This window comes from Propithecus coquereli, unplaced genomic scaffold, assembly GCF_000956105.1.
Source record: "Propithecus coquereli isolate 6110/MARCELLA unplaced genomic scaffold, Pcoq_1.0 Scaffold150, whole genome shotgun sequence".
NCBI lineage: Eukaryota > Metazoa > Chordata > Mammalia > Primates > Indriidae > Propithecus > Propithecus coquereli.
The window spans coordinates 7,801,024-7,828,359 of NW_012139414.1; the positions used below are offsets into that span (position 1 = coordinate 7,801,024).

The 27,336-nt window shown below is 50.0% G+C and overlaps 2 protein-coding genes across 2 annotated transcripts; both read right to left on the reverse strand.

The window, feature by feature from the left end:
* Nucleotides 1-3,568: 3,568 nt before the first annotated feature.
* On the reverse strand, nucleotides 3,569-19,370 carry LOC105807002 (integrin alpha-X-like). The gene is given in 15 exon segments (XM_012640249.1): nucleotides 3,569-3,670; nucleotides 4,221-4,279; nucleotides 4,282-4,330; nucleotides 4,679-4,780; nucleotides 4,929-5,042; nucleotides 5,242-5,325; nucleotides 5,423-5,530; nucleotides 5,620-5,679; nucleotides 5,681-5,746; nucleotides 7,673-7,715; nucleotides 7,815-7,894; nucleotides 7,974-8,060; nucleotides 10,530-10,724; nucleotides 10,886-10,944; nucleotides 19,244-19,370. Coding segments are annotated over 15 exon segments (1,335 nt in total).
* On the reverse strand, nucleotides 18,781-26,787 carry LOC105807008 (integrin alpha-M-like). The gene is made up of 16 exons (XM_012640259.1): nucleotides 26,651-26,787; nucleotides 26,395-26,558; nucleotides 25,137-25,291; nucleotides 24,909-25,040; nucleotides 24,658-24,731; nucleotides 24,277-24,418; nucleotides 24,058-24,180; nucleotides 23,279-23,358; nucleotides 22,355-22,438; nucleotides 21,939-22,014; nucleotides 21,354-21,461; nucleotides 21,067-21,150; nucleotides 20,805-20,918; nucleotides 20,618-20,719; nucleotides 20,243-20,353; nucleotides 18,781-19,791 (listed from the first exon to the last, which is right to left on the reverse strand). Exons 1-16 carry the CDS (start codon nucleotides 26,704-26,706, stop codon nucleotides 19,717-19,719), a joined length of 1,680 nt encoding a protein of 559 aa, XP_012495713.1. The 5' UTR covers nucleotides 26,707-26,787; the 3' UTR covers nucleotides 18,781-19,716.
* Between the last annotated feature and the right edge of the window lie 549 nt (nucleotides 26,788-27,336).

Below are 27,336 nucleotides of genomic sequence, written 5' to 3' on the forward strand. Positions count from 1 at the left end.
GCACCACCAAATTGTACACTTAAAAATGGTCTAAGATGGTAAATTTCGTGTTACGTGTATTTTATCACGATTAAAAGATTTTTAGTTTTTTTAAATCCCAGATGACTATCTTTCTCCTTGACATTCCTTTAATGTGAAAAGCGGTCTCCTTCTTGCCTATTTCTCCATACAACACTGAAAAGATCAACACTCAATGGCCATGATTTGATCAGATTCACAATTTTCTCTTTTCTTAATGCTGAATCAAGGTTGAGGGGTAAATTGTTAACTGCCCTGTCCTCTGGGAATAAAGCCATGAGAGGACAGGCCTCTTGAGGCTGGCACACCCTCAGTGGTGATCCCGCCCCGTCCTTCCTATTGCTCACGGGATTAACATGAATTACAACAACCAATCAAACCTCGTTTTCCATTACTAGGGGTTTCAGTGACAAAACTCCCACATACATGCTCTGCACAAAGACTGGAGCTGATTCCGACTCTGCACATCAGTGACTTATTCCAAGTACAAAGTGACATGTTTACTCTCCCTCACAGAGTTAGTCACCGCTGCTATTCCACTGTATACTTCTGACATTACACAATGTCCAAGCTGTTCCTTGATAAAGGAAATTTGCCCACAGCTTATTCTTCAAGCATAATATTTGCCAGACACTGTAGGTAGCCTCTCCAACAGCCCCCCGCCCTGCCACCTTCCTGGCTGGCAGAGCTACCTCTTATTATTAAGCCTGCAAAAAGTGATGCTCACTCTCTCAGCAGTCCATGCAGTCAATGGGATGAAATTTGAATCAATCCTAGTCAATGAGACCTAAGGGGGAATATGAGACTTTATGGAGAAGATTTACCTCCCTGAAAAAGAGAGATGTGGAGAGAAACTTCTTGCCTTTGGGCACAGTTATCTGAGGACATAATGCCTGGAGCTATGGCAGCACTCTTGCAACCATGAGGGGATGGTAAGGACAAAAGTCACTCAAGTATGACTAATTGGAAGGTTGGAAAGAATCTGCATCTTAATGTCACTGCTGAGCCACTTAATTAAACAGCACTTGCGCCTAGACCTCCTGTGTTAAGGCCTTTTATACTCTCTTGTGCACTTTTTTCCCTACTGTTACTTGAAGCACAAAGCAACCTTCCAGTACAGGTATTATCTTCACTGCTGTTTTTACATGCTTCTTGGAAATTGTTATTTGCACTTTCTTTTGCTATAAGAGCAACTTCAATTTATGCCATTGTAGTTTTGCGGTATTTAGTGATAACATACATTGATTTTGGATGGGAAAGCAATATGTTGCAGTTGTTCTCAGAAATCTCTATTGCTTTATGTTAGAGGTCATTATGCTTTGTTTGAAAATGACACAAAAGCTTTGACAGCTTCATGCTACTATTTGGCAAAGTTTCAGAACAAGCAACTGAATAGGAACAAATACATAGTGGAACCAACACAATTCAATTTTCAGGTGCTACAATTTTTTCTAGATATATTTTAGCTTTTTGGCTCATGACCACTTATCCCAGCATTCGTACATTTCTATACTACATGTGCATGGGACTCAATTTTTAAAAATCAATATTGATTTTGCTGACATTATTCTAAATTGTAGCAATTATATTATCTTATTACAACTTTGATGCTTTTGAGCCATTAATCTATTTTTTGATTTGGGGATGTAATGCAATAGCAACCCTGAAAAATGCTAATATAATGACTGTAAACAATAACACACAAAAGGAAAAGTACATGAAAATAACACCTTATTGCCTGAATGCTAGGCAAGAGTCCATTGTAGTCCTTGGGGTCCATGTGCAACCTTCAAGAGCACAATTATTAAGGGTGTAACACTGTTTCTGTGCAAATCACCAGTTTTAAATATTTTCTTGCTTGCTTTCTCTAAAATTTACCAGTTAGGAGATCATCAGTGACCACCAGTGGTTCATGGAATATATTTTGAGAAACACCACTCTAGGATCAAATTCTCACAAAAGTTTCATCTTCTGAGGCCCTACCTGGGGATATAATAATTGGTTCTTCTGGGGACTCAAAAGCTTCAAAATCCAAAGGGATTTTGGACCCTCTGCTGATGGGTCGGGTAGATATTTTTGGATGGAGGTGAAGGGCCACTTTCCAGCTTCCCTTCAAATCACATGATCACCTGCCTCCCCCTTCTGTTCTAATTACAGCATTCACATGGCCCGAGTGCCTTGCCGGTGGCAGCAGCAGTGGGACCTCTCCAATAGCTTGCCACGTGTTGACCCCCAGCTCAGTAGAGGGTGGTGGCGTAATGAGAAGAATGACCCCTATTGGAGGCAGCAGGCTCCTGATATGTGACTCCAAAGTGCTCTCCAGTCACTAACCACATGCAACCAGTGTGCCCCGCAACACAGCCTAGGATTTGTAAGAAGCACCTGTGTACTGGTTCGCTCCAAGGACCTTTCCAGGTGGAAGAGTAGCCCCAGAGGGCTGCCCCCTCTCTATCTTAGCCCCTGCACCTGACAGTTCCATCAGCTTCCACTCAGCAACAGCTCTGAGAATGGAGTGAGTAGATTAAGAGGTCAGGTAACCCCCAACATAGGGATGTTCATAACCTCCGCTCTGGTTAACTGTCTTATCCCAGCCTCAGGCCTCCGGGCTGGCCAGGGTCCAACACAGTAAGGGGAATCCATGGGCATTGTTGTCCAGGACTCATATCCATAAAAGGCCTTAATTTTAGATCTTTGACATATTTCCCAACAGAGGCACATACATCTTCTTGTGCATGTTTTAATTTTTTAAGGTAAACATCTAAAATACACACTTTTTAATAAAATCATGTTTTGGCATTTCTTCATTTACTATATTTGGAGCCACAAAAACATGGAAGCAACCTGAGCCCTTCTGACCCTGGAGCTGGTTGAGCTGCAGTAGCATGAGGCATTGTCCCTCCCGAGGGGACGCTCCTCCCTCCCAGCCAACAGCGATGACCAGTGCAGGAAGCCAATTTTGCAAATGCCAAGGTGCAGGCGCTTCATCCCCAGTTCGGTTTGAGAAATCTGGACTCAGAGCCCCAAGCCAAGAGCTAATGCTGACAGCATTTCACTAGCAATGAGGATGACAAGAAGGGACAGATCATCCTGCGCTGTGTGCTCTGGAGCCCACCTTCTGGAGGTGGAACTGAGCTTCCAACATCAAGCTGCAGAGTTCAGACACTGTCATGAGAGTAATGGATGAGGATGAGCGGCTTGCTCAGTACTGTGTTTCAGAAAGACCACTGGTGGCTAGTGCAGGGAGACAGACTGGGGCCTGGGGCTACTGTCCATGTATCTGGTGGAAATTCCAAGTCCAGTCCTCTAGGAGGCACAGCAGGGACCCCGTCCTGAGAGTTTCCAGCTGGAGCCTTGACAAGACAAATGGCCCTTCCGAAACAAGACACTTTGTGCAAAAACACTACATTCTCCTGCAGAGAGAAAACAGACTGACCCCAGCTCCCCTCAGGTGGAATGTTTCCTCTTTCTTGGGCCTGACTTGGGTGAGAATAAGAAAGCCAGGAAACAGCTCAGGAGAGGGCAGCTCCATAGGAGAACAGGAGGCAGTTTCTCACTGGGCAAGTAGGGGTTCCGAGGTCCTGTTTTCCAGGGCAATCTGTCTCTTTGCTGCTTCCTCCATCATTTCCTTGTACTGCCGCCCGAAGAAGTCAAGCTGTGTGGGAAGAAAGAGAAGACAATCGGGAAGTTCGCCCAGCAGAAAAGAGGAAAAAAGCTGACTGGGAGAGAGGGAGAGATCACCATTTCAGGGCCCCCTACTGTGTTCAAAGCATGCATAGGAACTTTATACACATTATGTCATTTAGACTTAGCCGGAATCCTGTGAGCTGGGCAGAATCACCTCCACACTGAGAGAGCAAGACCCAGAGCGGAACAGGCGCTTGCCTATGGCCAAAGAAAGAGAGAGTCTGTGCTGGTATCAGATCCAAAGCCAGGTCCGTGCTTTATATTACAATCTGTTGCCAAGGGAAACGTAGAAAGGTGGAGAGAGCGGAAAGCAAGGGAGAGAGGTTAGAGGAGGCCTGAGAATCACACGGGAAGGCACAATCGAGGGACAGCTCAGGACTGGCAACATCGCAGTGGGAAGGGGTTTCCTCTTGCTGCGACCTGGCAAGAATGTGCATCTAAAGTCGGAGTGAGCTCTTCCTTCCACTGCAGAAAGAGCGGCTCAAAGGCTGGCGTCAAGCGTGGGATCAAACACTCGCCTTGTACAGCACGGCTGTGACGAGAGCCAGAAGCAGCAGGCCCCCTACACAGCTGACCTCGTGAGCGGGACGGGGTTGCGGACCTCACACTCCTCCTGCACCGTCTTCGTCTAGAGTAGAGGTGACCCTGTCACAAAGTGTCAGGCCTCTTGCTGTCACAGACTCCTCCCAGAGTTCCTGAACCTTTAACCCTTCCCCAGGCTCTGCTCCCAGGGCTGAAATGCAGAAGCACTTATGTGCTTAGGGACAACTGTCCTGCCCCACGAGTGGCGTCTCCGCGCATGCGCACAGTGCGGCCGGCGCGCCACGTGCTTTCCCGAGTCACTGCTGTGCCAGGTGCGCGAGGCAGCACCTCCTCCCTCCTCCCTCCAGGCTTGCAGGCCCCCCACCCAGCATTGCAGATTTAGCACCAGAAGCCCCCTTACCAGCCTGGCCACTGCCTACCACACAGTCACTACCTGGGCTCTCACAAACGCCTCCTGTCCTGGAAGCTGGGAATACACGGACCTGTTGAACGTGATTTCGGCCACACTCATGACCAACACCTTCTTCTCCAACGTCTTCAAAAGAAAGGGGCGGGGGGAAACCTGTGGAATTGGCTCTGGGGGATGCTCAGAGTTCCAGGAATGCCCTGGCTTGAGGTCGGGCACAGACACATCAGGTACCACGTGAGTCTCGGGCAGGGGCTGTGCCCTTGGGCCTACACACCTGGCTGACCCAGCCGAAGCTGAGGTTGCCCTTCAGGATGAAGTCAAGTTCCTCCTGGATGCCGAAGGAGGGGATGTCACAGCGGAACCTCAGGCAGTCAGCAATGGAGCAGTCCTAGGGACAGAGAAGTAGCACTGGGCTGAGACAGATGAGTTTGAAGGTAGAAGACAGCATTAACAATGTGACTTAAGGGAAGCAGCCACATCTGAATACAAGAGGGGTGTTCAGCAGGATGGACATGGAACGTGGATTCCCAGATTAAGTTCCTCTGTTGTGTGGCTTAATGTAGGGGACAGCCCAGAGCCCTCCTCACCAGCACAGGATTCTTCTGAAAGTGAGTCCGGAAGTCAGACTCTGTGGGCACTGTTCTCTCCGAAGAGCACTGGATGGACAGGTTCTAGGAGAAGACACAGAGATAACATCAGGGGTTCACAAGGCACACAGGACCCAGGCAAAGGGCACTCATAGAGGAGCCATGCATAGTCCTTGAGCACCTGCGGGTGGGAGACCTCCACCTCTGTCCACACGGTCATGTGGTGCAGTTCCACGGGCACCCAGAAGTTGATGCTGACAGGCAGGTCCCTCTGTCCCAAGTTGTTCACCTGCACAGAGGCCAGTGAGGGCGGGGCCCACAGCAAAGACCTCGTCCCTCCCCCATCCCAGCCGAAGCTCCTGGGCCTCCACCACTTGCCTGGTACCCGTGCCTGGCCACGCTGCTTTCCCCCTCCTCTGAGTCCGAGAAGTCGAGGTTATCTGGTGGATTGCTCGTGGCTGGAGAGAGGAGAGGCATGGGTGGACTTGAACTTTACAGGGGCCTCCTGAGGAGGCTCTGGCTGGAGCGTGAGGGCACAGATGGTCAGTGGGGCCTTGGGGTGACCTAAAATGAGGTCTGTGGCTGAGCTGGGTTAAAGGAGGGTTTAGGGAGTAGGGTTGGGCTTCAAGATGGGACAGGGGCCTTGGGGTGACCTGAAATGAGGTCAGTGGCTGAGGTGGGTTAAAGGAGGGTTTAGGGAGTAGGGTTGGGCTTCAGGATGGGTGTAAGGTGCTTGCAGAAGCTGCCTGCAGAAAAAATTGCCAGGGGGCTGTGTAGGGGTGCAGTGAATGGAGCTGAGGGCTCTGCCACTGACCCTCAGGGGAGCAGAACCATGGCCAGCCCCTCTCTGCACTCTGCTTTCCTTTCAGTCCTTCGTGGGTAGGTAGGATGCTGGGGGCACATGGGACACAGCACAGACTTGGAGAGACTCAGGCTGATCCTGTTGGCCAACTGCTACTCAGCACCACCCCATTCTGGTCCCCCACAAGCCTCCCGGGGGGCCCTTCTCTCCTGTTTCCTTGGCTTTTCTGGGCCTGGGGCTTGGAGATGAGAGAGGGCCCAACAGCAGACTCTTCACTGGGTCTCAGTTTAACAATACCTCCTGAGGTGTACTTGGGCCCAAGGGTGGGGACACAGTGGCCAGCAGGGACACTCACATGGGTGGCTGGTCTCACCTCCACCCCTCACTGCTCCAGTCATCATGTACCTATCCTTTTGCCTGCCTAGTCCAAATTCCAGCTCACCACTCCTATTCTAAAGTCTCGTTCCTCCTCTGCCAAAAGATGCCCTAGAAATGCCCCAGCCTGGCCCTGGGGGCCCCTCCAAGTTCCCCCCACCCCACAGAGTCACATCTGCAGAGTGTGGCTGAGCTGTAGGGCCACACATGCCTGGAGGGGGTGTGCCCTGCTTGTGGGTCCCCTGCAGGGAGCTGTGAGAACCCCCGCATTGTACACTCCAGCAAGCAAGTTCAGAGCGTGCACCTGGCTGGAAACCTCCAACATGCAGGTGCAAGTGAGAATGTGAAACTCTAGGCAGGAAAACAACATCTAACAAGGCATATCTCACAAGAATGGGGGTTTATGTCTGTTTTGATTACACATAATAGGGGCTCAATAAATCTTTGTTGAATAGGCAGTGAATTTATGGAAAGTAACCACCGCACTCACTGTGCCTGACCCAGCAAATGCTAGGAAGGCATTGTTGAAGGGGGGGTTCTGCTGAAACACTTGGCTTAGTTTCAAACCCTTCATCTAACCCTTCTTGGGCAGCATTTTAAGGCTCTATCTTTTTATCCAGTTTCTCTTTGACACCCAACCTCTGCAGCTGGCAGGTCATCTGTCCCTATCCTTCCCCGAGGGTACTGGGAAAGGCGGGAGTGGGGTAGTTCCTTCCAAAGAAGAATTTTCCTGTCCGAATGCCAAGGGCTCCTTTGAGATCGCTGTTGGCCAAGCCCGATGCTGTGGACCTTTCAGGAGGAGGTTTCCTCTTGGAAACCCACCTCGTCCCAGGGCATAGCACCACGCTGGCCCTTGGTGAGAGTCTGGCTTGGATCACAGGAACTTTGCTCCTCAGTGAGGGTACAAGAACATGGAAGATAGGAACATGTCTCACATCTCCTAGGGAACACAAGAGAATCTTGGCATTTTTGAAAAAGTCTCCTGAGACGTGTAACTTCTACTAAAAGTAGGATATAACGAAAGTAATATCGCAATTATTATCATCATAACTAACCCACAATAAACACTTGTTGACTAATAAGTGCTGTTAGCAGTATCATCTACCACTTGAAAGGATGATGATAAAACCTAAAACACCCCAGATGCTGCTGCAGGGGTGAGACCCACCCCCCGGGATGATGGAGAAGAATCCTTTTGAAGTCTCAGCGGGGCACCTGCTGATCACTGCGCGGATGACATACTTCACCGAGCGCCAGCTGGGAGTTGGTCATGCTGGTTGTGGGGGTGTTATTCTCACTGGAGAAAGGAGCAAGGCCCAGTTGCCAAGTGCCCCAGAGGAGGAGGATGGGGTACGAGGCTGGGGGTGAGGGCACTGCCTGGGCCTGCCCAGCTCACCTGCTCACACTGGCTGTCAGCAGCAGCCGGTCTCCCAGCACAACCTTGTGGGAGACGTCAAACGTAGCCAGGAAGGTGATCTGAGGGGGAGGCAGGAACAGGGGGCATCCCGGGGGAGTAAGACAGGGCGGGGGTGGGGGTGGGGGAAGCCAGGCTGACCTGGGAGCCTCCACGGAAGATGAAGTGGTTGAGGCTGCAGCTGGTGCCCTGGCCCCCAGCTGGGGAGCTGTCACATGTCAGGTGCAGCTGTTTTTAGGCAAAGGCAGGTGAAAAAAGGCAAATGAGTATTTGTTAGTGTTCCAAAGAGACTCCATGAAGTAGTGACAAAGTTTCCTGGAATCTACCTTAAAGTCATGTTTTAAAAAGCTCCTCAGATGCTATCTGGTCAAAATTCTTCCCAGTGTAGAAATCTCGAATTTATTAAAATTTTCACCTTTTTATTTATTGTTATTTTGGAGACCTTTTATTATAGAAATTTTCAAACATACTCAAAAGTAGAAAGTCTAGAAGATCAACCCCCATGTATCCATCACTCAGTTTGTTACCAACATTTTTCTACTTTTGTTTCATTTGGCTGTTCACTTTTCTTCTAAATAATTTAAGGCACATTCCAGACATCATATTGGTTCATCCAGAATGCTTCAATATGTACCACCAACAAATAAGGGCATTTTTTTATCATAACCACAAGACCCAACAAATCCTACCCAACAAAATTAGCAATAACTTTTTAATATACTGGTCATGCTCAGTTTTCTTAGACTGTCTCCAAAAATGTTATTTTATGGCTCATTTTTTAAAATCCATATCCAGCAAAGATCTACACATTGCATTTAACGGATATGTCCAGGAGCACTCTCAATGACAGGACGATCACCCCTCACACACTAGAGCGTGCTTTTCTAGTGTGTTCTTTCATGCATTAGTCAAAACAGGCTCCCATTGGAATATTAGACTAAGAGAGACATAGCAGATAAAACCACAGAACATAATTTGTGGACCTACTTTGGATTTTGGTTCAAATAAACCAGAAGTCAAAAGATATTTTTGAGACAATATGGGAAATTCAACTATGGTCTAAATACCAAGAAATCATTCATTTTTGGGGCTGTGATAATGGCATTAGGATCATTTAAGATATCCCCACTGTTCAGAACTATAGAGTGTGTCTTAGTCCGTTCTTGGCTGCTATAGCAGATTGCCACAGACGAGGTGATTTATGAACAATAGAACCTTCACAGCTCTGAAGGCTGGGAAGTCGCAGAGCAGGGGGCCAGCGTGCAGCGAGGGCCTTCATGCTGCACCATCACATGGTGGAAGGCAAAAGATCAAGAAAACATGCTCAAGAATGCGCGGGCAAGGGGGCCGAACTCCTGCTTTAATCAGGAACCCACCCCCACGATAATGGCACTGGTCCATTCATGAGGGCAGAGCCCCTAGAACCTGATCAGCTCTTAAAGGTCCCCCCTCTCAACACTGTTGCGCTGGGGATTAAGTTTCCAGCACGTGAGCTTTGGGGGACACATTCAAACCATAGTAGAGGGAAACACGGAGGGGTGGAATGACCTCGTGTCTGGGATTTGTTTTAAAATATTTCAGCAAAGGGAAAAAACAAAGACGAAACAAATGTGGCAAAACGTTGATAATTGTTGAATCTTGGGGATAAGTTTTTTGGAGGTTTGTTGAACTGCTCTCTACTTCTGTAAAGGTTTAAAATTTTTCGTAACAACATTTTTGTTAAAAGTCTGTTTCTCTTTGATTCCTTGTGGTCCTAATTCTGTCTTCTAGAACAGGGGTTGGCAAACTACAGCCCGCCACCTGTGCTTTTATGAATGAGGTTTCACCGGATCACAGCTACGCTCACGCACACACTCTTCCATGTCACTCAATGGCTGCTTTCGCTCCACAGCAGCAGGGTCAAGTGGCTGTGACAGAAACTGTACGTCCCACAAAGCTGAAATACTTACTATGTAGAGAGTTACGGAAAAGGTTTTCCAAGCCTTGATTTAGAGTAACCAATAAATTCAACCCTGTTCTTATACAGAACAGTGTATTAAAATGTTTGAAGACTGAGATGTATTTTCATTTAAAAGAGGAATATTGACATGATATGAAATACAAAGAAATTTAAGGCAAGGTCTCCTCTCTTCCCACATTAGTGACTTTCCAGTGTCCTTAAAATGTGATGTCCAGCCGGGCGCGGTGGCTCACGCCTGTAATTCTAGCACTCTGGGAGGCCGAGGCGGGTGGATCGTTTGAGCTCAGAAGTTCAAGACCGGCCTGAGCAAGAGCAAGATCCCGTCTCTACCAAAAATAGAAAGAAATTAATTGGACAACTAAAAATATGTAGAAAAAATTAGCCGGGCATGGTGGCACATGCCTGTAGTCCCAGCTACTTGGGAGGCTGAGGCAGGAGGATCGCTTGAGCCCAGGAGTTTCAGGTTGCTGTGAGCTAGGCTGATGCCATTGGCACTCTAGCCCGGGCAACAGAGTGAGACTCTGTCTCAAAAAAAAAAAAAAATGTGATGTCCAAAGTGGAACACCGCAGGAGCCAAGGCGAGCCCCAGACGGCACAACCACGTCCATCCAAGGCCAGCCCAGACCCCTTGGCATACGAGAGGCTGCTAAGCAATGACAGCTCAGCCCCAGCTTTGAATCTGCACAGTCTAGACTGATTCCCAGGGCACCCACCTCTTCCTGTCCCAGAAGGAATACCTGGCCCCCTGCCACACGGCGGTAGGACAGCCCAGGAGGGTAGGCAAAGGTGACTGTGGTTCCATAGGAGTCCTCGCCGGCATTCCACACAGTCACCTCTGCATTCAGCTCCGGGTTACTCCCCACCACCAGGGTCTCCAACTGGGTGTTGGGGGAGGGGGAGGAAATGGTTCTGCGACTGAGGCTAGAAATGGTCTGGGGATAAAATGGAGTGGGGATGTGGGAGATAGGGGACAGGACACCTGAATTCTGAGGACAGGGTGGGAGTGTTAGGGAGAGCCAGGAGTTAAGCAGAGTCCCAGTTCCAGGAGGGAGGCTGGGGCACCAGGGCAGGTCGAAAGGGGGTGCAGGCTCACCCTGGGAAGCCAAAGGAGATGCCAAGGTCATCCTGGCAGATGTGGTCGGCTCCACAGTTCTTCTCAAAGGGGAGCTGAGAGGGAGGGCAACACGGGGTTTTCAAGATCCAGAGCCCAGGCTGTCCACCCCTCCGGGAGACTCTCACACCAGGACTCAGAGAGACCGTGAAGTATCTTAGAGCACCTACAGCCAGTGTAGGCTCGAGGTTTCCAAAGGAAGGGATGGGCTTGCCCATCAAGCTACAAATGGTCCTACGTTCTCTGCCAGCCCTGGAACCTACCTCCTCCTCACACCTACAACTACAACAATCTACCAAGAATATATACTGAAGTCCCCTGGAGAGACCCCTGGAGAACCTACAAGGGGCCACCCTCATCGCCCCTCCTCAGCACGAAGCAGCCAGATGAGTTGACGCCCCTACCCAGTGGTTTGGGCCTCTAGAATAGAGAATGGGGAATGTCAGGTAGATAGCAAGGGATTCCAGGTCTCCTAGTGATGAAAGTGGGTGCTGTGGCCCCCATCTTGGTCCTGCCCCACCCTAATCTCCCGAGTGGCTGCCATACCTGGGGAGGAGGGAATACTCTATGAATCTGCCAATCAGAACTCAGTGGGCCAGCTGCAAAAGAATGCAGGGGACTCTCTAGCCCACAGGCCAAGCAGCATAGATACCATAGAGTCCGGAAATTGAACTAGAACAACCTACATGTGCAGTAAGACTCAGGTCATGTGACTCCCAACTGTCCAATCAAAGTGGTTCCATGGTGACCTCTGAACCACAAGGGAGGTCCCAATCCAGGCACTACAAAACAAGATGCAGACCATAACCAGCCCCTTTTTTGTGCCCTTCCTTTTGCTCTCCCTTTGCTGCAACAATGGGTCTGGTCGTTGTCTGTGGCATATGTCCCATACTCTGTAAACCTATATCTTGCTCTTGACCTGTAATCCTATCTTTCTCTCCTCAATAAACCTTATTTTCATGTTTGCCTAAAAAAAAAGTTTGACTTGTTCTCCGGACTTTAGAAATCTCTGGATTGCCAAGAAAATTGACCTCTCTTCCAGCACCTCTTGAACTCCCCCAAAACTGGTTCTTCAATATCCTCTCCTCCACAAAGTCCAGATCCCAAACCCTATGTACCACCCTCCTCCTCATGTCTGCGTCTCTCCCTACCCACACCCTGGTCCCCTAGCCAGATCCCCCAGTTCAGGGCCCTGGCTCACTTGGACCTGGGTGCCCTAGTACCTCTTCTTCAGGGCCCAGTCTCACCCATCAGGAGGAGGGGGACTGTCCCGCTCCTGATCATGACTAGAAGGTCAGACATGCAGCTCTGAGCTCCTGGGATACCTCTGGACCAAAGTACCGAGGAAGCAGTGAGCGAGTGGTCAGGAAGCAGAGGTAGGGAGGGAGTTGTCAGCGTGACTCAGAGGCAGAGGGCAGGGAACACGACTAACAGGAGCAGAGAGGGGCCTAGGTACCCACACATTCCCGTCCAAGAGTCTTTCTAATCAGGTGACTCATCTTGATTGTCCTTCCTCGCCCAGTCTTTGCCTGGCCTGCCCCACCCCTCCCAAGATCTCTCTTTTACTGGCAGAAGGCTCCCCTGGACCTTGAAATTTCAGCCAGACTGGGGAAGGGAGGGGGCAGACGCCAGCCCCTCAGACCCTAACGGAAACCCTGGTGAGAACCCTCCTCTTCTACCTAAAACCCCTGGGCCAAGGAGTCAGACATCTGGCCCCTAGGAGGGGCACAGAGTGGGTATTCATTCATTCTCCTGCTCATTTATTTACCATTTATTCAAGATACCTAGTTTGAGGCTGATGCTGCAAGCCATCTGCTAGGTAAGGGAGAAGCATAAACTGCAAGGCCCCAGCCCTGGGATCAGTGGAGAAGGCCAATGAGTAAACAGCAAGGTGGTTGCTATGAGACAGGAAGCCTGGAGAGCACAGTGTGCTTTACCGAGGCTGGGAAGCTGTGGGTTTCCGGGAAGGCTTCCTGGAGGAGGTGGCACTTGGCAATTGAAGTCGGGAGACTCCAGGAGAATGTGTTTCAGAAGGGGCAGCCAGATGTGGCGAGGCATGGACAGGAGAGCCTTTGTGAACTCAGTGGCCATCACCAGAGAGTAGGGGTGGGAAGTGGCAGGAGATGCGTCCAGGGCCCTTGGGAGAAGAGGACGGGGAAGCAGGCCCCAGGCCCGAATCCCCCTCAAGTCACGTTGATTATATCAGGAGGGCAGAGGGAAGCACTGAAGGGAGTTAGTGGGGACTGAGATCTTCAAATTGACATTTTAGAAGCTAAAAGCCAGGGCTGTGTGGCGCATGGTTTCCTTGGGAACGAGCTAGAGACAGTTCAGTTGGGAGATGGATGCTGGGTCCTGGGGGGGGCTAGTGGCTAGTGGGCTAGTGGCCATGGGAGGGGCTGGAGCTGACTGGTCCCCAGGGGAGGACGGTGGTGATGGTACCTGAGCCATAGAGCACTGGAGGACGAAGTGGGTAGAGGTTTGGGCCAACTTCAGTTTTGAGAAAACCAGAACGTCATGTTTAAGAGTTTGTACTATTTCAACCTCTGTAAGTTTCCTCGCCTGCAAAATGACAGCGATGATGAAAGCACACACCTCCCGTCGTTGCTGGGAAAGTTGAGATAATGTGACATGCTTAGAAGAGTGTGTGAGAGTTTTATACCTGGGCGTGATCACTATTGTACTATGATGATTTTTGTTGAAGGAGGGGCCTTCAGAGCCCCCAAGAGGAGGCAGCTGGGTGTGTGGCCCTGGACTTCAGGGAAATCTGGGTTGCAGATGTGCTTTGGACCCGTCAGCAGAAGTGCTGGGTGACAGCCCGGTGAGAGGGTGAAGAGGGAGGAGAAGGTGGGCCTGGGCGGTCCCCAGGGAAACACCAACACTGACAGCAAAGCAGGAGGCCACGCCGACGGAGAAGGAAGAAGGACATGCAGGAGAGATGCGTAGGCTGGACAAAAGGGGCACAGGCCATGTCGCAGGCTGCCAGATCTCAAGTGAGGCAAGAGATGAGGAAGTCCCCGGCTCCGGCAGCAGAGGCATTAGTGACGCCGGAGTGGGCCACGCCGGGCTAGTGGGGGAGGCCAGGCTGGCGTGGGAGGAGGAGGGGCCGGATGCGGAGCATGGGCAGCAATGTCACCAGGAGTGAGCAGACATGAAGAGACTTCAGACATAGTGTAGCTGGGAAAGGACCTGGAAAACAGGGAGGTGAAGAAAGATTCAGAGAGAGAGAGGGAGAGAGAGAGAGAGAGAGAGAGAGGGTGGGAGGGGGGTTGAATTCGAAGAAGGAAATGGTGACAGAAGAACCCAAAAAGAGGAAGGAAAGGAAAAGTGGTCCAGACCTGGAGTGGCTAAAAGAGGAACCAGCGGTGACTCCAGCCAGAAAAAGGCTGGGAGACTTGGGGCTGGTCTCATGCAGGCGAGCGCCAGGATGAGCTGCCACGGATCCAGCAGGCCATGAAACCTGGCCTTCCCGTCGCTCCGCTTCTCGGGGTCGGGCTCCACCTTTGGTGGGTGAGGGAAGAGACAAGGACGCTGACCAAATAAGACCCATGTCTTCTCTCCAGCTGCCTGACATACTTCCATGACATTTCAGGCTCAGTCAAGGTGAATTCTAATTGGACAAAAGCCCAGGTAAGGTAGCTCGCTTGTGGCAAGGATAACTCAGGATCATAGAAGAGTTGATTCAACCCGCCCACTTTACAATTCAGCAGTGAGGCTCCAGCCAGGACCTTAGGGTGTCTAAAACTCATAGCCCCATTTCAGTGAATCATAAAACATGACATTTCCAGAAAAAGGGTGGCAGTTGGGGGTGACATAAGCAAGGAGGGGAAGATGCCCAAGTTGACCCCTCCTGAGCCCCATGGGACCATGAGTCAGCAGAACCCCCTGGGGCTGCATCTGTGGCAAGAGGAAGGTTGAGGCCAGAGGGGGGTCTGGGGGAGTTTGGAAAGCAGACAGCCTTCCCTACCGCTGACATTCCTGACTCAGTAAGTTTCTGCTCCGTCCCTGAGATGCTGATTACGGAAGCTTCTAGCAGGTCAGCAGGTGGAGAGGTTTCATGTGATCTGACACAAACAGGGGGTGAGAGGTGTGTGGAGAAACCAGATCACACGTTGCTGCTTTAAATTAGGTCTGATTTGCCTGAGCCAAGTGGAAATGAATAATTGTGAGTCTGTCCCCTGGATCCTGCGTTTCCTGTGGGAAGAAGAGAACAGAAACCTGGTAGGCAGAAGCCCTCAGATTTCTCAGTCCGCCCCCACCCCACGCTCACGCGCGGGGCCTGAGTGGAGTCACCATAAAGTTCCTGCCCTTCCTCTGCTGCATCAACCTGTCTCCCTTCGCTGTCTTTGGAGACAGCCCCTACTGTACCCCCAGGTTTTCTTAAAATGGAATTTATTTTAATTCTATATTGTAGAAAGCACACATACATAGGTACTCAGGAAGAGACTGTCCTCTGAAAGCACCTGGCTCTCCCTGCACGCCTGAATCGCTGGTGCGATGAAAGATTTTAAAATGTCAACAACTAATTGAAACCAAACAAACAAGGGCACGGGGGCCAAATAAAACCTGAGGTCTGGATCTGGCCCGAAAGCTGCCATTCAAAATCTCTTTTCTAAACTGGAAGTGGTTAAGAGCTAAGAATTTCCTAAAACAAAGCCTGTGTGTTTTCCCCTGGAAAAGGCACATCCACACCTCAGGACACCCACCTCTGGGAATCTCTCGAGAGAGGGGCGGGGGAAGACCGTCTGGCACCTTTCCCATGTGTCTAATTTCTCTATCAGGTCATTCCGCCACCAGGTAGGAAGGGATAAAGGGGTAGGACCCACCCCATGGGGTTCTCAGGGTAGAGGATAAATCCTTGGAGACCAAACCAAGTGAGCTTGTCAGGAGGGTCGTACACATGGAGAAAACATAACTGCAGCCTGTGCCCCCCACCAGGATGGGGAGAGGGGACACTCCCAGACTCCCTATTTTGAATGGCTCTATCATGAGTGTTGATGAGAGAGGGGATTGAAATGCTAGTTGGGGTAGCAGCATCATCAAGAACAAGTTCAGTTTCTTGAACAAGTCGGAAAGCAGAATCTCTGGGAAGGCAGTGATGTTAGTTACAATACAGAGTCAACTGTTGCATCGAAGGCTCAGAATAACAATGTCTTCAGCACAAGCAATGTTCATTTCTCTCTCCTGTAATAGCGTCAGAACATGGAGCCCAAGGCTAGCACAGTGGTTCTGCAGAGTCAGAACTCAGGCTCCTCTGTCACTCCAGCATTTGTGGGTGTTGCCCTCGTCTGCAACATCCGAAATGGTGCGCCACGACGTTCACACTCCAGCCAGTGGAAAGATGTTAAAGAGAAAGAGATGACACCATCTCTCAAAGGACCTGACTCCAAAGTTGTTCCCTTCACTTCTGCTCACACCCCTTTAGCCAGAACCTAGCCACATGGCCACCCCAGCTGCAAAGTAGGCTGGGAAATGTGCTCTTTAACTGAGTGGCTATATGAGTTGCCCATTGCAACATGACACACCACTCCAAAACACAGAGTATTGCAACATCAGCAATTTATTATTAATATTTCTCACAGTTGTGTGAGGTGACAATCTGGGCAGTTCTGTTGGACTCACCTGTGGTTACAGTCGTCAGATGGCTGGACTAGGCTGGACGGTCCATGGTGGCCTCATACATGCATCTGGCAGTTACAATGGCTGTGGGCTGGGGCCTCAGCTGTCTCCTCCATGTGGCCACGCATTCTCCAGGCTAGATGCACCACAGCATGATAGCCTCAGGGTTCCAACAGGGGGAGGGCACAAGCTAGCAGACTTCTTAAGGTCTAGGCTCCAGAACTCATGCAACATTTCTAGCACATTCTGTTGGTCAGATCTAGCAACAAGACCAGCCCAGATTCAAGGAGGGAGAGAAATAGGCTCCACCTGTTTCCTGATAGTTGGAGCAACAATGTCACATTGCAAAGGAGTGGGGCTGAGAAGGCACAATTCACTGGGTTCATAATTACAACCATCTACCATGGTGGCCCAGGTAGGAATTCTACTACCAAGTAGAAGAAGGAGGATATATACTGAAGAGATTTATTTATTCTGAAGCGAGAGATCTCCAAAAATAAGAACAAATGCAGGCTTTCTGTGTTTGGCTTCTTGTCACCAGAGATTTATGGCCCTGTTTATTAGTAAATTCTACAGAGTCAGAACCGAGGCTCCTCTGTCCACACTGGCATTCGTGGGTATTGCCAGGGTAATTTGTCACTTGAAATGATGTACTTTTCTAACTCATCATAAAGCTCCTATCTGGCTGAATTCAACCTAAGCTTCTGATTCAAAGATGCCAATGTGGACTCTGAGCCTGCAGGATCTTAACTGCCCACGTGAGGACAGGTGGCTGCAGGTACAGAGGCTCTCTGCCTTCCTGGATCAATTAAGGGTTTCTGGAGATATTTAGGACTTTTATCTTTCACCTTAAGGAAAAATAAAAATTCTTAACAGATATTACTTTTAAGTCAAAAGGGGAAATTGTGTAGAACCGCCTGAAGGTGACCATGCGATATGGCACCCCCAAGGATAAAAAGGGCCATGGTCTCACTAGTCACCTTTTCATGATATCTTACTGCACTTTGAATGAAATTGGAACTCCTCACTCTGCCTTACAAAGCACATGCACCCCAGCTCTTGGTCACTGTTCCAGCCTCACCTGTGTTCCCTTCTGCCTGGAAACCTGCCCCTACCTGAGTCAGGTATCACCTCCCTTGGGGGCCCTTCCTTCACCTCCCTAAGAAGGTGTAAGCCCTCTCCCCTCTGGTCGCATTTTGAACAGGTGTCCACCTAAGCCATGATTTTCTTGTATTTGAATGAACATCCATAAATTGTCATTTTTGTCAAAAAAAAGTTAGCAATTTCATACGGTTCAACTCAATATAACAGCTAAATAACAGCCACCCTCTGACTACACTCCATCATGCCTGCTGCAGGGCCCTTCCTCCGAAGCTGTAAGGACAGTAAAAGAGAAAAGCTCTAGAGCTAGACAGAGCTGGGGTTAAATCCCAGTTCCATTTCCTTCTTATCCAATGATCTCAGGCGACTGGTATGATCTACCTAAGCCTCAGTTTCCTCATAAGTGAAATTCAGATAATAATAAATAACAAGTGGCAGCCACTTAGCACGATTGCCGTGGAATTAGAGAGCTTACATGTTAAGGCCAGGGTAGTGGTTACAGTGTTTTCACAGTATGGGACATGGGCACCGGGGGTCGTCCCCCTGTGGAGGGAGGGCCACCTGAAAACAGCTGTCGAAACTGTACCTGCACACACCCTTGGCAGCAAGTGCTTTATCCCCATCGGCCTTGACAGGTCTGTGCTCACCTGTCAGACTTCCAACCTGTATCTCTTTCTCCAGCCACCTGAGCCTGCTCTGCCCACATTCAGGGCAGGCCAGACGGGCCAGGGGATTAGCACCCTCTCCCCACCAAGAGCAGTCTTCAGCCAATAACTCCGTGGAATTTTCGTATACATACTCCCGCTCCCTCCCCCCTGGGGTGGGATAACACTAAGGTGTGTGTTCTATACCTTCTCCCAGAGCTGCCCAGTGGGATTAAGCCTCAGGGCCTCGTAGCAGAGCCTCTGTGGATAACACACCCAGCGTTGGCTGCCTCCCCTTCCTCAGCCCACTCCCCCACCTCTCAGTATTTCCTGGGGCCATGTCTTAAATAAACTTCTTTCACTCAAATTTTGGGGTTTGCCTCTGGGGGAACCCAAACTTCTAAAAATATATCCCACAAATCAACCTTACACATATACAAAAAATGACATATAGTCAATTTATTAATTCAGCATTGTTTATAATAGTGAGAGGTTGGAAATAATATATCAAAAAAAGACGGGTCAAATACATCGTGATACACCCACACAATGGAAGACTACACAACTGTATAAAAGAATGGAAAAGTAATTTATGCCTGGATGTGAAACAGTGTCTGAGCTATATTAATGGAAAAAGCAAGATACAGAATAGTATAAAGTATGCTACCATTTGTGTAAACAACTTGTGTGTGTCTGTGTGTTTTACACATGCATAGAATCTTCCGGAAGGAGACCCAGAAACACATAACCTTGACTGCCCCTGAAGAGGGGACTTGAACATCAGGGAAGGGAGACTTTTCACCATACACCTTTGAATATCTTTTAACTTTTGCATCACGGACAGGTTTACCAATGCAAAAAATAAAAGTAGCATTAAAACAATAAATACATAAAGGGAGATTTATCATTCCTCATTGGACATCCTGGGCCCCACCAACTCTAGTGTGGGGTGGGTTTGCACAGGCTGCTGTGGGCTGACGAGTTCCTGGTTCCACGCACGGCTTCTCCAGAGTCTCAGAGCTTGCTTGCGTGGGCTCCTGCAGGTCTGCCCGCATGCCCACGAAGGGCGGTCTCACTTCCTCCAGCAGGGAGAGGTTCTCTTGCATTTCCCTTTATGTTCGCCCACAAAAGCTGCCATTACCTCTCCCAGAGGAAGGCCCAACAGCATCTTCACCCACACACAAGAAAGCAAAGCGATTCCCCTCTGCCTGAGAGGCCGTGTCAAAAACACTTGCACACACCCAAGAGACATCTGAGTCACACACACAACTTACACACACTCACGCACACACTTGCACACACACACAAAGGAAACCCAAGCAGGTCTTTTCTGAGTGAGACCTCGCCACCCGTCTCCTAACAGACATGTCTGTCCAGCAGCCTGGGGACCCGCACATTGGTCTAACCATAGTCCTGCTTGCTGCAGGAGAGGGCCATGCCGTGGGGAAGGAGCTATTGCTGGGGTGGGGCCTCTTGGGGACCAGCTTCGTTCATCATGTCCTTGTACTGCCGTTTGAAGAAGCCGAGCTGTTGGGACAGAGACAGAGCAGTAAGGGCCACAGAAGCCCAGGGAGCAGGTGAGGGTCCTGCAGACCAGGAGTGGGGACAGAAGGACCAAAGGGCAAAGGATAAGGTGGCATAGTGTAGAAGAGACCAGGGGAAAGTGGGGCAGGGAGGGAAATAGCATCAGTGTTGGGGCCCAGAAAGAAACATAAAATATAACAAGAAAAAGAAGAAGCACTCCTTATATAGTGGTCATTCTGTGGCAGGGGCCGTTCGAAGTGCTCCAGCCAATCACTCACAGAATGGGTATTGATAATTCTCAGGTTACTGTTGAAGAAACTGGGGCATAGAGAGGCTCTGTGACTTGCCCAAGGTCACACAGCACTCCTGGGAGTTGAGCCCGGGAATGGAGCTGCTGAGTGAGAAGCAAGAGAGGAGGAGGGGAGTGGGCAGGAGGAAGCTGGCAGGGCAGTACCTTATACAGTCCGGCCGTGATGAGGGCCAAGAGCACCAGCCCCCCGACAGAGCTGCCCACAATGAGCGGCACAGGGTTGTGAACTTCATATGGCTCCACTTTGGTCTCTGTCTGGGAAGGAAGAGGAGAAAACGGGTGCATCAGGGGAGGCAGACTCCAGCTTTCTGGGGGGTTCCCCAATCAGACAAACCTTGTGCACTCCCTGAACCTCCTGACTAACCCTCCCTACGCCCCCAATGCCCCAGGCCTCACTCCTCTTCCTCCCCCACCCCCTTCTCTCTTTCTCTGTCTCTCTCTCACTCTGTCTCTCCCCACTCCCCCCAAGATCTCCACAAACCCAACCCCCAACGGTCCCTCTGTGCCCAAGGCAGATACCTGGGCCCTCACGAACGCGCTCTGTCCTGGAAGCAGGGCAAACATCGACTTGTTAAACAAGATCTCAGCTGCGCTCGCGACCAGGAGGTGGTTGTGCGAAGTCTGGAGAGAAAGCCAAGGGGGAGCTGCAGCTGCGGGCTCTGAAGTGCCACGTCTGTGCCCAGCGAAGCCACAGGACCCCACATACCTTGATATACCAGTCAAACGAGAGGTTGGTTGTGAGGGTGACATCTAATTCTTCCTCGATGCTGAAGAATGGGATGTCGCACTGGATTCTCTGGCAGACAGCAACGGAGCAGTTCTGGAGAAAGGAGACGAGGAGGGAGATGACAAGGAAGCTGGATGCAGAAAACATCGCCGTGTGCTCGGGGAGACCGGACTGGGCTCCAACGAGGGGACGACGCTGGGGCCGCGTGTGGCTCCGAGGCAGGGGCCAGGCTGCTTCTCACCAGCACTGGTGTCTTCTTAAGCTCAGCCAGGAAGTCAGAGTGAGGGGGGAGCCTCTCCTCGGTGTGGCAGGTGTTTGAGAGGTTCTGGGGAAAGAGAGCTGCTGTGAGGAGAGAGAGAAACGAGGGCTCCTGGGTCCATGCCTAGGCAAGGGTGCGTGAGACAGCCTGAACCCGGGAGAGGGTCGGAAGCGGCTCCAAGATCCAGCAAAGGAAACAGACAGAGATTTTAGGAAAGATCAGGGCTGTGGGGAGGAGTTAGGCCCAGTTCTCAGCCCAGCCGGACTCACCTGGGAGAAGGTGACCTGGGGACTGTCCCACACGGTCCTCTGGTTCAGCCGGATGGGGACCCAGAAGACCACACTGATGGGGAGGGTCCTCCGCCCCAGGTTGCTGAACTACATCAGAGAGGGGTGAGGGTCAGGGTTCTGGCCTTTCGGCCCCCACCAGCTCCTGCCCTCCCCATCCCCCAGCCCAGGACCCCTGAGCAAGGCCTCCTGCCCCTCCCTGGGAGGCAGCTGAGAAACGCATTCCAGAGCCAGGCAGGCTGGTGTTAAGTCCTGGCTCTTCCACTTATTATTCCTCTTAGGGTGAGACTTTGGACATGTTCTGTTCATGTTCGTGTCTCTGAGCCCCAGTTTCTTCATCTGTAGACTGAGGGTAACGATAGTGCCTCTCAGCGTCGTCAAGAAAATAAAGCGAGTTCATTATGCACGTGTGTGAACACGTCCACGTGTGCAGCCTTGTGTGCTTGGGACCGCGCCTGGCACACAGTCGGCACCGTACACCCGTGTCCCATCACTGTTTCTGCACCCCCTTCACACTGATTTTCCTCCCAGCCTCTTTCTCAGGACCTGGATGTCCCCACTCCCCACCTGATATCGATGCTGCATAACCTTACTGGTCTTCTCTGAGGCCGTGAAGTTGAGATATTTGGTGGAGACCTCATGGCTGAAGGGAGAAAGAAGGGACAGGAGATGACAGAACATGAGGGGTGTCCTGGGAGGGGGTCTCGGGCTAAATGTGTAGGGAGTGAACAGGCCCTGAGGGGGTGGGGCGGGATGGTGTGCAGGGGTGGGGGAAGGGGGCAATGTGTGCCCATTTGCCCCCCCAACACACACACACATTCAGTACACGCCCATGCACATATACACACATGCGCACAGATCCTCCCACACACAGGCACACACACACACACAAACACAAGCGCAGACTCACACACACAGATATACAACTGGCCGAGTCCAGCCCAGTGGAGGAGGAGGCTCAGCTAAAGGCCTGGAAGCAGCACCTGATGACCGCCATGGAGACAGCATACTTCACGGGCAGCTCCAGCTGGAATGCGGTTTTGTTGGTCCTGGGCATGTTGTTCTCACTGGAGGGAGAGGGAGAGCTCTAGTGAGCTCTTGAGAACTGGAAATCAGCCTTTCCTCTTCCCTCTCCCTCACCCTTCACCTCCGATCAATCAGCAAGTTCTGTCACCTCTGTGTCCCACATACCACTGTTCTCCAGCCCAGGCCCATCCCTACTCCCCAGCTGTCTGCAGCAGCCTTCTTCCAACTGGTCCCCCAGATTCCAAACTGCTCCCACCCCAATCTCCAGCCCTCCTGGAGAGTGATCTTTCTAACATGCAAATATGATTAGGTCATAAGCGAAACCACGAATTCCCCCACACCACCCATCATTTATTTTGTGACATGACTCATCTGTAACCACCACCAACTCCCTAAATCCTGATTCTGTGCTGAGGCCATTCTTAAATACATTCTGATCTTTCTGGCCTCTGGGCCTTGCCTGGTACATGCTTCCTTTCTTCCGTCTTCACGCTCACCCTCAGTTTATGCCTTGGATTGGTTAACTTACAGTCTAAATATATTTTCTTCAGGAATCTTCTCTGAATGCTAAGCTCCCAAGAATACCAGACATCCCCCATTTAATCTTTCGTTTCATACTGTACTGCAATGGCCAGTTTTCTTGTCTAACTTTGTCACTAAATTATAATCTCAGTGAGGGCAGGAACCACAGTTGGCTTGTCTGTCACTGTCCCACCAGCACTGGGCACAATGCCCAGCACTTGGTGGGTGCTCAGTGGGTGTTTGTTGAATGAACGAATGAGCTGAAGGGAGAAGCAGTGGGAAGAGGGCAAAGGCCACCCCTGGGCAAGGGGCTGGAGCCTCAAAGGGGCGGGTGCTTGTGGAAGGTTGACACAGTGCACCTGGTCACATTGGCCTTGAGGAGCAGCTTGTTTCCAAGGGAAGCTTTAGAGTCCACATCAAACGTTACATCGAAGATGACCTGGAGTTGGAGAAAGGAGAAAGAGTGACATGAATAGAGAGAAGGAACAACCCAAATGTCCATCAACTGATGAATGGATAAGTAAAATGTGGTCCATCCATAAGACAGAATATTTTTCAGCAATAAAAAGAAATGAAATAGTGATGCATGCTGCAACGTAGATCCTTGAAAACATTATGCTAAGTGAAACAAGTCAGTCACAAAAGATCACATCCTGCACAATTCCATTTTTATGAAATATCCAGAATAGGAAATCTAGAGAGACAAAGTACATCCGTGGTTGCCTAGGGTGGGGCGGAGGGGAGGATGGGGGCTGATGTCCAAAGGTGGCAGGGTGTCTTTATGGCATAATAAAGACGTTCTAAAATTGACCGTGATGATGGGTACACAGCCCTGTGAATATACTAAAAGCCACCGATTGCACTCTTTATGTGGGTGAATTTTATGGTGTGTGAATTATATTTCAATAAAGCTGTTTTGTAAAAAGGAACCACTACTAAAAAGAAAGGAAAGAAAAGAAAGGAGGAAAGGAAGGAAGGAAGGAAGAAAAGGAAGGAAGGAAGCAAGCAAGCAAGGAAGGAAGCAAGGAAGGGAGGAAGGAAGGAAAAAAGGAAGGGAAGGAGGGAGGCAGGGAGCGAGGGGAGAAGAATTCCAGAAGATGACAAAGGAGAAAGCAGAGGAGGAGCTGGCAGTGCTGACCTCCGAGTTGTCTGGGAAGATGGGGTTGTTTATGTTGCACCTGGTGCTCTTCACGGCCCCAGGCCCCTCTGTGGAGGAGACAGACTCGCAGGTCAGGCGCCAGGATCGCTTTGAGTGCTGGTTCTGGAAGGCAAGGGAGGTGCAGGTGGTGATGTCAACCACCAGCCCTGGGCATGGAGACAGTGAAGGTCAGATGGAGCCTGAGAAGGATTTGGTTACCTGGGCTTCTGACACCTTCCGGTACGACAAACCAGATGGGTGGACGAAGGTGACCTGAGTCCTGTAGGAGTCCTCGCCCTCGTTTCTCACCGTCACTGTCACACTGAATTCCCGGGGACCACCCACCACCAGGGTGTCCAGGCTGTGGGAAGAACAAGACAGGCCATGAGACACTGAGGGCTTCCCTGTGGCACGTCTGCTCTGGTGGGAAGGAAATGCAGGCACTTGAAGAGACATGACAATAGATGGGGCAGCCACAAGGGACCTGTGACACACAAACACCGCCAAAGGCGCTGCTCTGTGCCAGGCTCCCTTGCACCTTGAACAGAGGACCATGTCGTGGTACAGGTTTGGAGGAGGCAACAAGGAAAAGAAACGCACTTCATAAAACTGAAGGTGATGCTGAGGTCATCCTGGCAGATGCTGTCGTTGCCACAATTCTTCTCAAAGGGGAACTGCAAAATAAAAAAATGTGATAAAATGAAAGGAAAGGAAATAATGAAATATTGTGAAATAAAACAATAAAATAAAATATCGAAATAAAATTATGTGAAAGAAAATAAAATGAGCTTCAGCAATCTTGGCCTCTGTTCTCTTCCATGCCCCTGCAGGAACCCAACTCCAGGACTCACCAAAGCTGCGAAGGATCTCTGAGCATCCACAGCTAGGACTGGCCGAAGGTTCCCAAAAGTGGACAAAGGCTTCCCCACCAGAGAGAAGTTGAGGCGCAGGGAGATGGGAGTCACTGAGTCCTCTATACAATCCTGAGAGACAGCAGGGATTTGGGATTCTGCCCTCGTCAGCTTCCCAAGCCCAGCCCATTCTTGGAGCACTCACAGTCTGGCCACCCGCCTACTCACCGGCAACTGTAGCTTCAGAGTCTCACATTTCTGTGTCAGCCCCAAGGTCTGTTGCCGTCTGCGTGTACTGTTCTTTGTCTCAACAAAGATGGCACGGGAATTCGGGCGGCCAGAGTCCAGAGCCAGTTCGTAAGTGATCAAGCTCTGGATCTCTCCTGAAGGGGCAGAGTAGTGTGGTGGTGAGGAGCCCGAGCTTTAGAGTTAGACAGACAGGAGTTTAGGTCCAGTTCCTCTGCCCCGCCGGCTACGTGACTTTGGGCATGTTATCTGACCTCTCTGAGTCTCAGTTCCCTATTTTTAAAGTGAGGATAATAATTATACCTTCCCAATGGTGAAAATAAAATGAAATAGTGCCTATGAAGCATTTAGCACAGTGCCTGCCACATAGTAAGTGCTCAATAAATGGTAGCTAGTTTGTTACATAGTAGAAAATTAATTCTATTTTTTGCTATTTTCTACTGGGTTTCTTGGAGTATTGATCTGCACATTCACAGCTTAGGAGTTGGCCAATGACTTGAGACAAATTTTTTTGTAAATTCTGAGATAACTTCTCTGCAATTCCCTGCTCTTCTTTTCTCTTACTTTTCTCTTAATTTCTAGCCATACTGGCTGCCCCAATCTCTAACTTATATTTCCTCAGTCCAGTAAGACTGCTGCTAGATAAATTTTGGGGGAGGAAGAGAGATGGGTCTCACTCTGTTGCCAGGCTAGCCTCAAACTCCTGGGTTCAAGCAATCCTCCCACCTCAGCCTCCTGAGTAGCTGGAACTACAGGAGTGCCTCACTATGCCCATCTAATAATTTTACCTTCTCTTCCTATTGCTTTCTAGTACTGTCATTATTATTCTCCCACCCCAAGCACAATTCCACTCTTTGAGAATCGGGACAAGGGAGGAAGTCAGGTTACTGATGATAAAATGCATATCTGAATACTTTGTGAATTTGTGTTTAGCTCATCAGCTCAATCTCCCCAAATGAGTTTTCTCTCAGTTCATTTTTAAAAAAATTTGATTTGTTCACAAGTGTAGGGTGCTCAATTCACTGGAGAACTGAAAGAATAAAGAAGAACCACATGGTCACTTCTTTAGTGGGATTTGCTGGGCTTCCCCAACCAGCAGGGAAATAGCCTGCTCACTTTGGTCAAGCTCAGAGAAGGCTGCCAGAGCCAGTGAGAACTGTGCATGGGACTGCCAGAAGGCCAGACAGAACAGACTGAGCCACGCATCGATGTTCCTTGAGACTTACCAACCAAGCCTCACCTTGTCTTAGCCGATCCCTTGTGCTCTTGTGGACACGGAGGCAGACTTTGACCTCCCCAGCATCCCGGCTTTTTGCCGCCTGTTCATTACACTCAAATACACTCCTTGCCACTTCCCTGGGTGTGAACTCCATGGTCACCTCAACTCTCAGCACTGGCTGGGACCTGCAGGGACACCAGAAAACCATCTGGGGCCTTCAGACAGCAAAGAACCTCTTCAAAGGAGAACACTTGGTCTGCTCCAAAGGAATTCTCACCTCAGCAGCAGTACGTGCCCCTGGGCCCCTATAGTCAGGTCCACCAGTCCATCCATTGTGAGGTCCTGGCCCCCGCTCAGTGACTGACCAAAATACTGGAGACTGGGAGAGAGCTGGGAGCCTGAGATCCTCTGAGGGTAGGAAAGAGAGGAGAGAAATGGAGTGGGAAAGATTAAGCAGGTGTGTTACTCAGTCACCCAAAGTGACCCAAACACATGTTCTCTGAGCCCTACCCAAGTCTCATCTCCCATAACTAACCAAAGAATTAGGAAAACTTAGAACTTATCAAGGAATTATTCACCTTTAGACTACAACCTCAAGATGATACCCAAAATTCCTATTAACCACCTGTGTTTTCCAGGTAAAACAAACAGTTGTATAGGAAAAAGTGAAGGTATATTATTTGGCTCAGCTGAATCTCACTTATAGTCAGAATAATGCACTCAATATTGATCTAACCAAAACTGTGATATAAATATTAATATGAGGAGTGAATGGGAGGTAAAAGGGATGCTAATGTGTGGGAGGCTGAAAGAGAACTTGATCCTTACCTCCCCTGCGGGAAGTCAGTGCTAAAACAAAAATCAAAAAGTAGCCAAAGGCCGGGCGCGGTGGCTCACACCTGTAATCCTAGCTCTCTGGGAGGCCGAGGCGGGCGGATTGTTTGAGCTCAGGAGTTCGAAACC

Bases quoted from the DNA above. Each gene is read 5' to 3' on its own strand.
- LOC105807008 (XM_012640259.1), bottom strand. From the start codon at position 26,706: ATGGATGGACTGGTGGACCTGACTATAGGGGCCCAGGGGCACGTACTG. The intron at 25,292-26,394 runs GTGAGGCTTGGT...CTGCCCCTTCAG, and splicing joins AAGGGATCGGCTAAGACAAG to GAGAGATCCAGAGCTTGATC. The intron at 20,919-21,066 runs GTGAGAAGCAGC...TCCTTTCTCCAG, and splicing joins TTAAGAAGACACCAGTGCTG to AACTGCTCCGTTGCTGTCTG.